Here is a 13,778-nt window from a genome sequence, read left to right on the forward strand (position 1 = left end):
CACCATCACAGCCACCCCCAGGCTCCTGCTCTGCAACCACACCAAGAACCAGGGAATGGGAATGGGTGACAGGAACAGGATGGAGAATCCTCCTCTTCCTCCTGGGGTGGAGGAAGGTGAGCCCCCACGAGGGCTCTGGGCACTGGGGCAGCCAGCAAGGATTAAAATGGCATTTCAGAAGGGCTGGTGGCTGGCAGGGGGTGCTGAGCCATTAAAGCCACGCTCACAGAGCAGTGACAGGGAGGTTTTATTTCAGCTCCTGCATGTTTTGTATTTCCAAGCGAGCTCCCTCCTAGCAGGGTTTTCTACCTTCATTGCCTTTCAGGCTGCATGCCCGGCTCCTTTCCCCAAGGTGACTCTTTGCTTTTTATTGGAAATATTTGGGATTTATTCCTCTCATTGTCTGCCTAAATCAAGGCAGGGAGAGGAGCTTCCTCAATGCTTTGTTGTCACAGTCAGCTCCCAAACCCTTCAGGGGTGAAATGCCCCTGGCCTCTGGGCCAGCACAGCTTTTCCCCTGGGCACTGGGAATATCAGTGCTGGAAGCAGAGTTTGAGTGGGAAATCAGCCCAGAATATCCCTAATTTTGTTGTAAAATATTTCTTGTAATTACAATTATTCCAGCCCCACGTGCTGTTTGGATCCATGTGCCCACACGGGTCGTGCTGAATAATTGTCTGAATTTTTTATCAGAGAAAACAGTCATTTCTTTGTTCCAGCAATTTAACAATATTTATAATATAAACCTCTTTATTTTCATGTAATTTACAAATGAGAAAGCACTGCCCTAAGCATTGCCACTGCCACTGTGTGAGTCTGGATCCACCACGAGAAAAACAAAGTAAAACATAAAGTGTGCCTTGCACAATTGCTGTATTTTAATTTAATGACAGAATCATGGAGCCACAGAAGGGTTTGGGTTGGGAGGAATCTCACAGATCACCTTGTTCCAGCCCCCTGCCATGGGCAGGGACACATTCCATGAATTTAATGGCATGGCATTAACAGGAACTTTGAGAAATTATATTTCTCTTCCACCAAAGCCCAAGACTAAATGCAATTTCTGAGTAATTACACCTGCATGTGTAATATGGATGAGACTGAACATTGTGGTACTGATTTTCCATAAGTAATGTGCGTTCTATAATCACTGCATATACAGGATATAAAATAAATGTGCTGTGCAAAGTGCTGCACGTTCTGAGGGAGAGAGGGAGAGGGAAAGGGACAGAGAGAGGGAGGGTGGGAGACACAGATGGAACATTTCCTCTCCCAGGAAAACAACAAAATACAGGAAAATACCAGGGAAGAGATGCCACCCCAGCACTGGAACTGGCATCTTCCTCTTGCTAGGAAGAATTCTGGGCTGAAAAGCTCAGCCTAAATGACCAAGCCAAGCTTCCCAACCCTTCCTATGGCAATACCCACCTTGGGGATAACTTGGATTCTTCCAGAAGCTTCTTGAATTCTTCCTTGGCCAACAGCAGCTTGTTCTTCTTCTCTTTGTACTCCTCCCTGACCCGGGTCTTGACAAACTGCTCGAAAATCTGCCCAGGGAAGGGAGCCAGGACAAGGAGTTACGGACAAAGCCTTGGGGGATTTGGCAAGCCCAGGGCCTGCAGTCCTCATCTGCCTCCCCACGTGCCCAGCAGTTTTTATCCCATCACCTCCAAGGACTGGCCCTCTGTCCTGCAGTAATTGGGCATTTAATTAAAGGGCAGCAGTGCTGCTGTTGATCCCAGAGGCCCAGACTGGTTTGGGCAGGAAGGACTCAAAGCCCAGCCAGCGCCAGCCCTGCCATGGCTGATGAAATGATGATTCCATGGCTGATAAAATGATGATTCCATGGCCAATAAAATGATTCCATGGCTGATAAAATGATTCCATGGCTCCCAGGAATGTCTCTGGATTGACTCATCGTGCCCAGGTGCTGTCCTTGCCCATTCCCTGAAATGAATCCCAAACTCCCTGCTCAGGCTCTTTAGCAGCCCTTTCCATCCTGGCAGCTCTTCATACATTTTCATTCCTGTGTTTCCTTATTATTTTGTTTCACTTTTTTTTCCTTAGGAAAGGAGATATTGGAGAGGGAGCAAATGAAGATGTATGTGCCCAGTCCTGTGGTAAATACCTACAGGAAGCACTCTGGAGAACCACGGGACAATATGGAATAAGTTCATTTTTCATCCTGTTTATTTAAAAAATGGACGATTCAATATTAAAAATTATTCCTTCTGCAGGATGACAAAAGACTTTTAAGGGAGAGAAATAACCACAGAACAGCAGTGTTCACCTTCTCTGCAAATCCCTGCATCTCTCCTGAATTCTGTAGACTCATCTGCAGACTTTGGTGATAATTAATGCCCAAATTACCAAGGCAGCAAAGCCCCACATCCCTTTGGAGCTCCCCAGAAAAACCCAACCCTGGCAGAGAGCCCCCAGCGCTCTGTCCTGTGGGGTCAGCACCAATCCCTGCCAGACTCCTGGAAAAGGTCATAAACAATGGAAATCCAGCAGTGTCTCTGCACTATCCCAATAATCCAGGGTAGAACTGTTCCCTTGGAGCCATTTTCCTCCTACAGCCAGGTCCCCATTCCCAGGTCCCCATTCCCAGTTCCCCATTCCCAGACCCCCATTCCCAATTCCCCATTCCCAATTTCCCATTCCCAGATCCCCATTCCCAATTCCCCATTCCCAGGTCCCCATTCCCAATTCCCTATTCCCAGGTCCCCATTCCCAGGTTCCCCATTCCCAATTTCCCATTCCCAGATCCCCATTCCCAATTTCCCATTCCCAGTTCCCCATTCCCAATTCCCCATTCCCAGGTTCCCCATTCCCAGTTCCCCATTCCCAATTCCCCATTCCCAGGTTCCCCATTCCCAGGTTCCCCATTCCCAATTCCCAATTCCCCATTCCCAGGTCCCCATTCCCAATTCCCCATTCCCAATTTCCCATTCCCAGTTCCCCATTCCCAATTCCCCATTCCCAATTTCCCATTCCCAGTTCCCCATTCCCAATTCCCCATTCCCAATTTCCCATTCCCAGATCCCCATTCCCAATTCCCCATTCCCAATTTCCCATTCCCAATTTCCCATTCCCAGATCCCCATTCCCAATTCCCCATTCCCAGGTCCCCATTCCCAATTCCCTATTCCCAATTCCCCATTCCCAGGTTCCCCATTCCCAGGTCCCCATTCCCAATTCCCCATTCCCAATTCCCCATTCCCAGGTCCCCATTCCCAGTTCCCCATTCCCAGGTCCCCTATTCCCAGGTTCCCCATTCCCAATTTCCCATTCCCAGATCCCCATTCCCAATTCCCCATTCCCAATTTCCCATTCCCAATTTCCCATTCCCAGATCCCCATTCCCAATTCCCCATTCCCAGGTCCCCATTCCCAATTCCCCATTCCCAATTCCCCATTCCCAGTTCCCCATTCCCAATTCCCCATTCCCAGTTCCTCATTCCCAGTTCCCCATTCCCAGATCCCCATTCCCAATTCCCCATTCCCAGTTCCCCATTCCCAATTTCCCATTCCCAGTTCCCCATTCCCAATTCCCCATTCCCATTTCCCCATTCCCAGGTTTTCCAGGCTCAGGAGCTGTTTCTGCACACCAAAGGTCCCTGTGATCAACCCTTGGAGGCCCTGCTTGTCCAAGGAGAGAGCCCTGGGAACCACAGAATATCCTGATGGGAAGGGACTCACAACTCCCAGACCCCCCAAACCCCACAGAGTCCAGCTCCCAGAGCCCCCAAAACCCCATGGAGTCAAGCCCGGCTCCCAGACCCCAAACCCCACCCTGTGCCTGGTGAGCATCCCCCCGATGGGCAGAGCCAAACCCGTGTGTGTCCCCAGGCAAATTCTGATTTTACATTATTATTTTCCTCTCCCAGGACAGCTGCTGCAGGCTCCTGGTCAGTCTGGGGGTGCTGGCTGCAGCGGGGCCGTGTGCATGGAGCACTCACCTGGGGCATGGGGCACTCACCTGGGGCACGGGGCACTCACCTGGGGCACGGGGCACTCACCTGGGGCACGGGGCTCATGGCACTCACCTGGGGCACGGGGCACTCACCTGGGGCATGGAGCACTCACCTGGGGCACGGGGCTCATGGCACTCACCTGGGGCATGGGGCACTCACCTGGGGCACGGGGCACTCACCTGGGGCATGGAGCACTCACCTGGGGCACGGGGCTCATGGCACTCACCTGGGGCATGGGGCACTCACCTGGGGCACGGGGCACTCACCTGGGGCATGGAGCACTCACCTGGGGCACGGGGCTCATGGCACTCACCTGGGGCATGGGGCACTCACCTGGGGCACGGGGCACTCACCTGGGGCATGGAGCACTCACCTGGGGCACGGGGCTCATGGCACTCACCTGGGGCATGGGGCACTCACCTGGGGCACGGGGCACTCACCTGGGGCATGGAGCACTCACCTGGGGTATGGGGCACTCACCTGGGGCATGGGGCGCTCACCTGGGGCATGGGGCACTCACCTGGGGCTCGGGGCACGGAGCACTCACCTGGGGCATGGAGCACTCACCTGGGGCACGGGGCTCATGGCACTCACCTGGGGCATGGAGCACTCACCTGGGGCACGGGGTTCATGGCACTCACCTGGGGCAGAGGGCACCCACCTGGGGCTGGGGCACTCACCTGGGGCTCGGGGCACGGAGCACTCACCTGGGGCTGGGGCACTCACCTGGGGCAGAGGGCACCCACCTGGGGCTGGGGCACTCACCTGGGGCAGAGGGCACCCACCTGGGGCTCGGGGCACTCACCTGCTTCCTCTCCTCGGGGTTGAGCAGGAGGTAGCGTGGGTCAAACACGATCTTGTGCAGCTCCTTCTCCCACGTGGAGAACGCCGACACCTGGGCACACACAGAGCATTTTGTGAGGATGGGCAAGGGGTGAGTGAATGCTCCTGAGCTGAGCAGCCCTGGGCAGCATCCTGGGCGTGGCTGAAGGTGGATTTTAGTCTCTGGCAGAGCTCTGGTGGCCCCTTGTCACACACATCTTTTATGGAAAATCCTTTCCTTAGGATGTTTCCTCCTGAGAAGCTGGGAGGCCTCAGGAACAAAATGCAAACAATGGTTATCTGCTGCTGTGGGATGCAACAGGTGCAGCTGGGATTGGTCTCATGGGGTTGTTTCTAATTAATGGCCAATCACAGTCAGCGGGCTCATGTTTTGTGGAGATAGCCAAAAACTCCACAACTTTGTGTAAGTTGTAAAGCCAGTATGTTTATTACAGCACTGGACGCATGTGGAGAGTCTAATCTGCACACAACTTCCACAAAGTTGTGGAGTTTTTGGCTATCTCCACAAAACACTCAGACTTTCTGTCTGAGACACAAACCTTTGTTATCTTTGTTTTTCTATTCTTAGCCAGCCTTCTGATGAAATCCTTTCTTCTATTCTTTTAGTATAGTTTTAATGTAATATATATCATAAAATAATAAATCATCCTTGTGAAACATGGAGTCAGATCCTCCTCTCTTCCCTCACCCTCTGACCCCTGTGAGCACGGTCACAGCCCCTCAGGGCAGGGTGGGTTTGCTCCTCCAGAGATGCTCCCTGTGCTGGAGGAGCCCACAGCAGGCAGGAAATGCCATTTGTGCTGCACTTTGGGCAGCAGAGGCACCAATGCCCTCAAAAGGACAATTCCAGCTGCAGAGCTGGAGCTGGGAGCCAGCTGGGGCGCACAGGGAGGGCTGGCAGTGAACACCCTAAAGCACCACAGGGACGGGAATGAGCCATCCTGCAGGGCTGCTTCCAGCCTCGTGGAGCCATGGAATCACACAGCACTTTGGGATGGAGGGACCTCAGACACCACCCAGGCCCATCCCCATCCCCTGCCTGGGCAGGGACAGTTCCCTCCCACCAGCTCAGAAGCCTCTACAGCATCCCTGCTAATTCACTGGCGACAGAAAAATCTGAAGGAAATAAAATATTCTAATCACTCCAACTAATTACAAAAGAATGAATTCACTAAAAAAAAAAAAAAAAAAAAAAAAAAAAAAAAAAAAAAAAAAAAAAGGATGTGAAGTGTAATTAAACAGTAATTAACACTCCAGCAGGAAAGCTCTGATGAAGCAAAGTGGCTTTAAGTGGACGTGTTTTCCTCACAGAGTGGCTTGAGAGTGGAAAATCCAAAGCTTGGGCTGCCTTTGAGACCTGAGACCTTTGGGGCACCCAGAGGCCAGGCTGCCTTTGGTCCCCCCAGCATCCCTTCCCACAGCCCAGGCTCTGTGCCCCCTGTCCTGAGCTCTGGAGTTTCCAGCACCAGGAATTCTCTTTTCCTGGTGCCTTTCACACTCTCCTGGACATCAGCCTTGTTCCCTGCACAGATCCCCCTCTGAGCTCAGGCTAATTAAGCTCAGACTAGATCATCACATAATCATTCCAGCTGATGATTCTGTGCTTAGCAATTTTTACACTGCACATTTGGCAAACATCACCTAAAATAACCTGGTAATTCTGATTTCATCCCAGGTACACTTCACACAAAAATCACACAAATATCCCTTCACACACAAATCCCCCTCTCTCCCCGGGATTAAGAAGGGAGAACCTTGAGATAAAACACCCCCTGGAATCCTCTCAGAAGCCTTGAGAGCAGTCAGCAGGGAGAGGACCTTCCTGGAAATGCTGGCTTAGAATGTGGATATTTTGATGCTGGGTGGGAGAGGGAGCCAGGAGGAACCTTAAATTTTGGAATTTTATGGAAATTTTGAAACTCCCAGAAGAATATCCAGATTCCATTTTAACAGAGGAAAACTCACCCCAGGCTTCAGAATAAAGAGTGGCTGTGTCTTGGAGCTCCCCCAAACCCCCTCTATTTTTAAAATGTTACAATAAATATTCTTCTCTTGACATAATTTCTGTGGGAAGCTGCAGAACTGCACTGGCAAACTCCATCTGCTCCGAGCTCTTTGTGATTCCATCCAGCAGCTCCTTCAGGAGGAGAGGGCAGGGGATGGTCATTAAATAATCAGATTTAAATGGCATTAATGGTCTCCCTGTGCTTCAGCCACGCCAGGCAGCTGCTGCTGAGCTGGGCAGTTGGAAAATGTTCAGGGTAAAAGCAAAGCAACCTATTCTATCCCCATTTTTAAACATCACTGAATCCAAACTGTGAATTTCCCAAATTTCTTTTAGGAGCAGATCTTACATAGAAACACCTGAGAATCCTGTTCTAGAACACCCCTAATCCTTCCAAATACTGACTTATTGCCCCCCGAGTTCCAACCTGCCAGCAAAGCCCTCACCCAGGGCTCCTTCATGGCCCTCCTGCATTTCTGCAGCATAAATAACAAGCTGTATTAATAAAGCAGCTCTGGTGTGGGGATAATTCATTGCTGAGCTGCTGAAGCTCTAATTATCCCCTTTTAAAGCCTGCTGATTGCTGGGATAAATTTTATAGGCTTTAATGCCTGACAGGAGCCACCTTGGGCTGTATTTCCTGCAGGAGTGACATTCCCTTTATGGGACACACGTGGCAGGGTGGGGGAGGCAGAGGATCTGCACCCACTGCTCATTTCACACCTCCCTGTCCCACTGAGCCCAAACCCAGAGCATTCCCTGTTCCCAGCACAGCTGGAACCATCTCCAGAGCACCCTTCCCCAAGGGTCTGGATAAGCATTAATGGCTTTATGCTGCCACAGGGCAGGGCTGGATGGGATATTGGGAATTGGGAATTGTTCCCTGGCAGGGTGGGCAGCCCTGGCACAGGTGCCCAGAGCAGCTGGGGCTGCCCCTGGATCCCTGGCAGTGCCCAAGGCCAGGCTGGGCACTGGGGGACAGTGGGAGGTGTCCCTGCCATGGCACGGTGGCACTGGGTGGGATTTGGGGTCCTTTCCACCCCAAACCACTCCTGGTGCCAGGATTTTGGAAGGGCAGTCAGTGCAATTGGCTCCCTGGAGTCCCTGGGGTCAGTGGTGATGGACAGCCCAGAGCTGGCCGGGACAGGGCAGTGCCCACAGCCCCACGTCCCTCTGAGCCCCTGCTGGAGAGCTGCTGCCTCTGGACATCCCAGGGCTTGTCTGGAAAGGGTCCCAGCTCCAGGGGTGACAGTGGGGACATGGACAGTGTCACAGGGCCCAGGGACAGGACCCCAGCGTGGTTCCTGCCATGGCACTGGGGACATGGACAGTGTCACAGGGCCCAGGGACAGGACCCCAGCGTGGTTCCTGCCATGGCACTGGGGACATGGACAGTGTCACAGGGCTCAGGGACAGCACCCCAGCGTGGTTCCTGACTCAGGACATGGACAGTGTCACAGGGCCCAGGGACAGCACCCCAGCATGGCTCCTGCCATGGCACTGGGGACATGGACAGTGTCACAGGGCCCAGGGACAGCACCCCAGCGTGGCTCCTGCCATGGCACTGGGGACATGGACAGTGTCACAGGGCCCAGGGACAGCACCCCAGCATGGCTCCTGCCATGGCACTGGGGACATGGACAGTGTCACAGGGCTCAGGGACAGCACCCAGCGTGGTTCCTGACTCAGGGCATGGCTCCAGGGCTGTGCTGTGTCCCAGGAGGGGCCATTCCTTACCCCTCTCTCCAGCAGCATGTCCCTGAAGTGGGTGATCCTCTCCTCCAGGGGCGGTGAGATCCGTGGGGCTGAGCCTTCCTCCCCTGCCTGCTCCTCCTCAGCGCCGGCTGGGCCTGCAGCCTGGCACTCCTCTGTTCTGCACAGGGAACACACACAGGGTCAACAACACTCCCCTGCACAGGAAAACACAGACAGGGTCAGCCACTGCTCTGTTCTGCACAGGGACTTCATCCTTTGGATCCTTTAATCCTCCCTGGGGCATCCCAGAACCTCCCACGCCCACCAAACCTGGGCTGGAGGGGGCTGCAGCAGCTCCTGCTGAGGCAGGAGGGTCACTCAGGACCACCAGAGGGATCTGACACCCCAACTCAAGGTGCAGCAATGTGACAACTTCATACAGCCCTGCCAAGGAGGGGGGGCCTTAAAGGGGGAGCATTCTTTCATTACAAAAATCACAGTAAAGGATTGACTTCAGTACAGCTGTAATAATCCACTGATGCCTCAGATTCTGTGGGCATTTACCAGTATTTCCCATTCTGTGCTGCTTTAGTGTGTGGGGCTGGGCTCACATCAGGCATGCTGAGCTCTGTGCACAGAGCAGGGACACAAAACAATTCCTGCTCCAGCTGGGCACCAAGGACAAATGACCCAAATCTCAGCCCAGGAGCACAAACCCCGTGGGCTGCAGAGAGAAAAACAAGCAGGGTGGGACTGCAGGGCTAAAGCTGGAATGGGACAATGAACTGCAAGGTGCAAATGGAGCAGAGCTGATCCCAGGGACAGAGCCCGTGCCCGGCCGTGCATTTTGGGGCCATTTTGGTTCATCTTGGGGGCAGCCCTGGCTGGGCTCTGGTGCTGCCCAAGGTGCATCCATGGAGGAGATGCTTTGGATAAATCCCTGCTGTATTCTGTGACTCTGCCCAGCCTAACTAGGCCAGGTTTCCCAAGGGCTCCCAGCACAAAGGCTGTGCTGCCCTCTCAGAAGGACACCTGGCAGGAGCTGGGCACTCTGCACACCCCAGAGCTGCATTTCCAGTTGTGCCTTCAGCAGAGTGTGAGGCACACCTGGGAATGAAGGTCAGAAACAGCAGCACCTGGGGCTGAGCAGGGAAAATCTGCTGCACCTGAGGGAGGGACACATTTATCCCTTTGGAGTGACCCACAGCCTTGTCTGCAACCATTGGATAAAGGAAGAGTCCCCCATGCAAACCCAGGTGATGTGCATGGGAAACAGAGGCTGCAGGGAATCCTGGCCCAGGTGAGGAATGGACACCTGGAGAATGCTCCATCACTCACCCACACAGAGCCAAAACTGCTTTAACCTGCCCTCCTTTGTACCAGCCCTCCCACCATTAGACAGACACGAGGAAACTTTGAACTCACTTATTTCTCTTGGTTTTGATGCTCAGATCATCATTTTCACCCCCTGGACAAGAGCTAACACACTTGTCTGCTGAAAAGATATAAGTCATTATTAGATCTGAATGAGATAAATGGGGATACAAATTCCTCAGATTGACTTCTCTTCGCTGTCTCTGCTGCTCAGGTATTTCCTGCCTTTCACCCCCACAGAGGATTTTAGAAATAACAAGTATTTTATAAAATCCTCGGAATTGCCTTCATCCAAATGGAAGGCACAGCAATAAAGTGACTGTTTCCAGTTTCCTCATTTTTCATTCATGATATGATTGCTTTAAATCTTATTATTGTTTCACCCATCCTCCCTCCTCCCTTCCCTTCAAAATGCAACTGAAGACATTCCTGCAAAGTCATTTCTGTGCTGACAGCCTGAGGGATCCCCTGGAGGTAATTCTGTCCCATTCCTCCTCCTGGGATCTCAGAATGCTTTCCCAGGAATTCCAGCAGCACCCGGCAGGGCTGGGGACATCCAACAGCCCCAAGACTGCTGAGGCTGCAGAGCAGCTCCAAGGCCAGGGCAGCCCCTGGTCAGGCCTGGACATTAGTCCTTGAGGGGCTCAGGGCTTGGATTTTCACTCACAGACAAGGGAAACAAATCCTGATTCTGAACCCTTTTCTGCCACCTCTGCCAGCTGCAGCTCTCCCCAAACCCCCGAGGTCAGTGCCAGGAGCCAGATCCCTGCAGTGGCTGCACGGGAGGGTCCCCAGCACAGGGGCTGGCCAATATTCATGTGCTGGCCCCAGGGATGGGCTGCAGCCTCTTGTCTGGGTGCCAAAGGGCCCAAACAGCGGGGGGAATTCAGTGAAGGACATCAGCACTGGTTTCAGGAGGAGTGCTACCAGCTGTGTTCAGGCCAGGCTGGACACTGGCGCAGGGAAGGAGTCCCTGCCATGGCTGGGGTGGCACTGGGGGACATTTGGGATCCCTCCCAACCCAACCATCCCATGATTTGGTGACTCCACAATGTCCATTTTCTGTTAATTAGCTGGACAATCCTGCTCAGCCCCAGCAGCCAGGCAGACCCTGAGCAGCAATTGCTCTGGACTCTGGAGGAGCTGCCCTGCTCCCCACGCCCTTGGGATGGGACCCCACCAGGGAGGAGCCACATCAACCTCCTGGAACAAACCCTTGGTGCAGGAGCAGTAATTGCTCATTTCTCAATTTCTCATTTCTGCCCAAATTTAAAAAGCACCTGATCCCTCAGCAGAGACAGCCCTGAGCATCCCGTGGATAACTTCGCTTGACATATTTTTTACTTTTTTTAAAGATGTTTGATTTGAAAATCCTAATTAAATCTCAGCAGCAGCCACTCAGCTAAATAAATGTGGGAAGCATTGTTGGGAACACTCAGCTCGTTTGTGTTATTTATTTACTGGAGATTACAAGCTAAGAGAAGAGGTAACAAATAATCCCCCTCACCTCAGAGCTAATCTATACTAATTATGAACTGCTCCAACCCTGAGCAACCACAGGGCCCAATTATAGCAGGGAGGATTAAGATATTTAACAACAATGGAAGTCATGGCCATAAAAAACCAGGAGCATGAATCAAATCTTTGTGGTAGACATAATAAATGGAAAGGATGGAGCACAGCAAAAAATAGATTTTTAAAGTGGCACCTCTCAGGCCCGAGTTAAGACTCTTCAGTTAATTAATTACAGAGCAGGAACAATGCTAGAGACCATGAACAATGACCCTCAGCTTTGTCTCTGGCCATCCCTTGGCAGGAATTCACTGAGCTCGCAGCACATCCTGCAATTAAAAGCTCTGGTTTTCTCCTGAAGAATGAATTTCAGCAGACAGGCTTTGCAGGAATTTAATCCACAGCTAAAGCTCTTCAAGTCATACACAAAAATTGTACAGAAATGTACCCACAAGCACCTGCTGTGGAAATTCAGAGAGGAAAATGGAATTACAGGCTGTGTCAACAGGAGGACACAGACAGAGAGCCCTCCTTGGAGCTGCTTTTCTGCTGACAGAGGAGCTGAAAATGGCTCAGTTTCATCTCCCTGCAGGCAGCTGGTGCTTCTGTGGGGTTTGCAGGGGTCATTTGGGGTTTGCAGCGTTTGTTTCGGTTTATAGCAGTTGTTTGGTGTTTGCAGGGGTTCACTGGCAGCTGTCCCCCTGGACCAAAGCCAGTGCCCATCCCTGGTGCCCAGGGGGACAGGGCAGGTCCTGCAGCAGCCTGGCAGTGCCACCACCCCGATTCAGTTACAAAACACAGTACTTGGAAACAAGCACCAAAGTCCTGCTTTTCCCCCCTGCCCAGCAAGGAGCAAGCAGCACCTGGAGGATGTGGCTGTTCTTTCACACCAAACCCAGAATATTCAAGAACCCTGAGCAGCCAGCCAAGGCCAGGAGCAGTCCCAAGGCTGCCATGGCTGATGTCCCCAGCAAGGGACACCCCTCCAGTGCAGCCAGTGTGGAGCCTCAGGAGCTCTGACAGGGACACAGCAGCTCCCAGAGCTGGGAGCCTTTCCCCAAAGCTCCCTGCTGGGATTTCCTTTCCCCAAAGCTCCCTGCTGGGATTTCCTTTCCCCAAAGCTCCCTGCTGGGATTTCCTTTCCCCAAAGCTCCCTGCTGGGATTTCCTTTCCTTTCCCCAAAGCTCCCTGCTGGGATTTCCATTCCCCAAAGCTCCCTGCTGGGATTTCCTTTCCTTTCCCCAAAGCTCCCTGCTGGGATTTCCTTTCCCCAAAGCTCCCTGCTGGGATTTCCTTTCCCCAAAGCTCCCTGCAGGGATTTCCTTTCCTTTCCCCAAAGCTCCCTGCTGGGATTTCCTTTCCCCAAAGCTCCCTGCTGGGATTTCCATTCCCCAAAGCTCCCTGCTGGGATTTCCTTTCCCCAAAGCTCCCTGCTGGGATTTCCTGCTGAACAGCCGGGCTGGGTGATCCCCAGCCATGGAGTGATGCATTGCTGGGTGCTCCCAGCTTTGGGAGCAGGAAATGATGCACTGCTGGGTGATCCCCAGCTCTGGGAGCAGGCAGTGATGCTCTGCTGGGAGTGATGCACTGCGGTGGGAGCAGGGACTGATGCTCTGCTGATGCACACCCTGAGCTCAGGCAGTGAAGCACACTGTGCCCCCTGAGAGGGACTGCAGCCAGCAGAGATCAGCTCCTGCAGGAGCCCTCCTGCTTCTCTGCAGCAGGGAGGAGGCTCAGTCCCAGCCCAGCATTGCAGGGAAAACAAGGATTTGCGGCCAACACGGATTTCCCTGCACTGGGAACGCCCCCGGGCTTTCCTCTCTAACTCAGGGTGTCACACCCAGCCCAGCTCCTGGGGCTCCAGGGGCTCGGGGAGAGGGGAACAAGGCCAGGTTGGGTGGTTGGTTACTTGGTGCAGCCTCCAGCTTGCGCTTGTGCGGGGGGTCCTCGAGCAGCCGCTTGATGTCCCCGCGGTGCCGCAGGTCCAGCGGCCGCTCCCACACCGACAGCTGCATGCTGGGGTTGAAGAAGAACACCCGGTCATCTCCAGTCCACACCACACACCTGCTCAGGAGACACACCGGCCTCAGAGCCTGGCACAGACCAGCAACGTGCCCACAGCGGGGCACCGCAGCTCTGGGACACCCAGGGACACCTGGGGACAGACCTGGAACACCTGGGGACACCCCAGGGACACCCCAGGGACACCCCAGGAATACCCTGGGCACGTCCCAGGGACAACCCAAGGATACCCCATGACACCCCCGGGCACGCCCTGGGCACACTGCAGGGACACCACAGGGCACATCCCTGTGCCATCCCCATGGCATCCCAATGACATCCCTGTGCCATGCCCATGCCAATCCCTGTGCCA

At 53.4% G+C, this 13,778-nt stretch overlaps 1 protein-coding gene across 1 annotated transcript in view; it reads right to left on the minus strand.

Moving 5' to 3' along the window:
* Window positions 1-13,778, minus strand: part of TCERG1L (transcription elongation regulator 1 like) — a 52,401-nt gene that overhangs the window by 1,401 nt on the left and 37,222 nt on the right. The window contains exons 8-12 of the mRNA XM_058810735.1: window positions 13,314-13,468; window positions 9,944-10,013; window positions 8,561-8,696; window positions 4,781-4,870; window positions 1,429-1,547 (exon numbers count right to left, since the gene is read on the minus strand). Coding sequence (XP_058666718.1) covers window positions 1,429-1,547; window positions 4,781-4,870; window positions 8,561-8,696; window positions 9,944-10,013; window positions 13,314-13,468 — 570 coding nt within the window. The remainder of the gene's footprint in view (window positions 1-1,428; window positions 1,548-4,780; window positions 4,871-8,560; window positions 8,697-9,943; window positions 10,014-13,313; window positions 13,469-13,778) is intronic.

This window comes from Ammospiza caudacuta, chromosome 9 (assembly GCF_027887145.1).
Source record: "Ammospiza caudacuta isolate bAmmCau1 chromosome 9, bAmmCau1.pri, whole genome shotgun sequence".
Classification (NCBI taxonomy): domain Eukaryota; kingdom Metazoa; phylum Chordata; class Aves; order Passeriformes; family Passerellidae; genus Ammospiza; species Ammospiza caudacuta.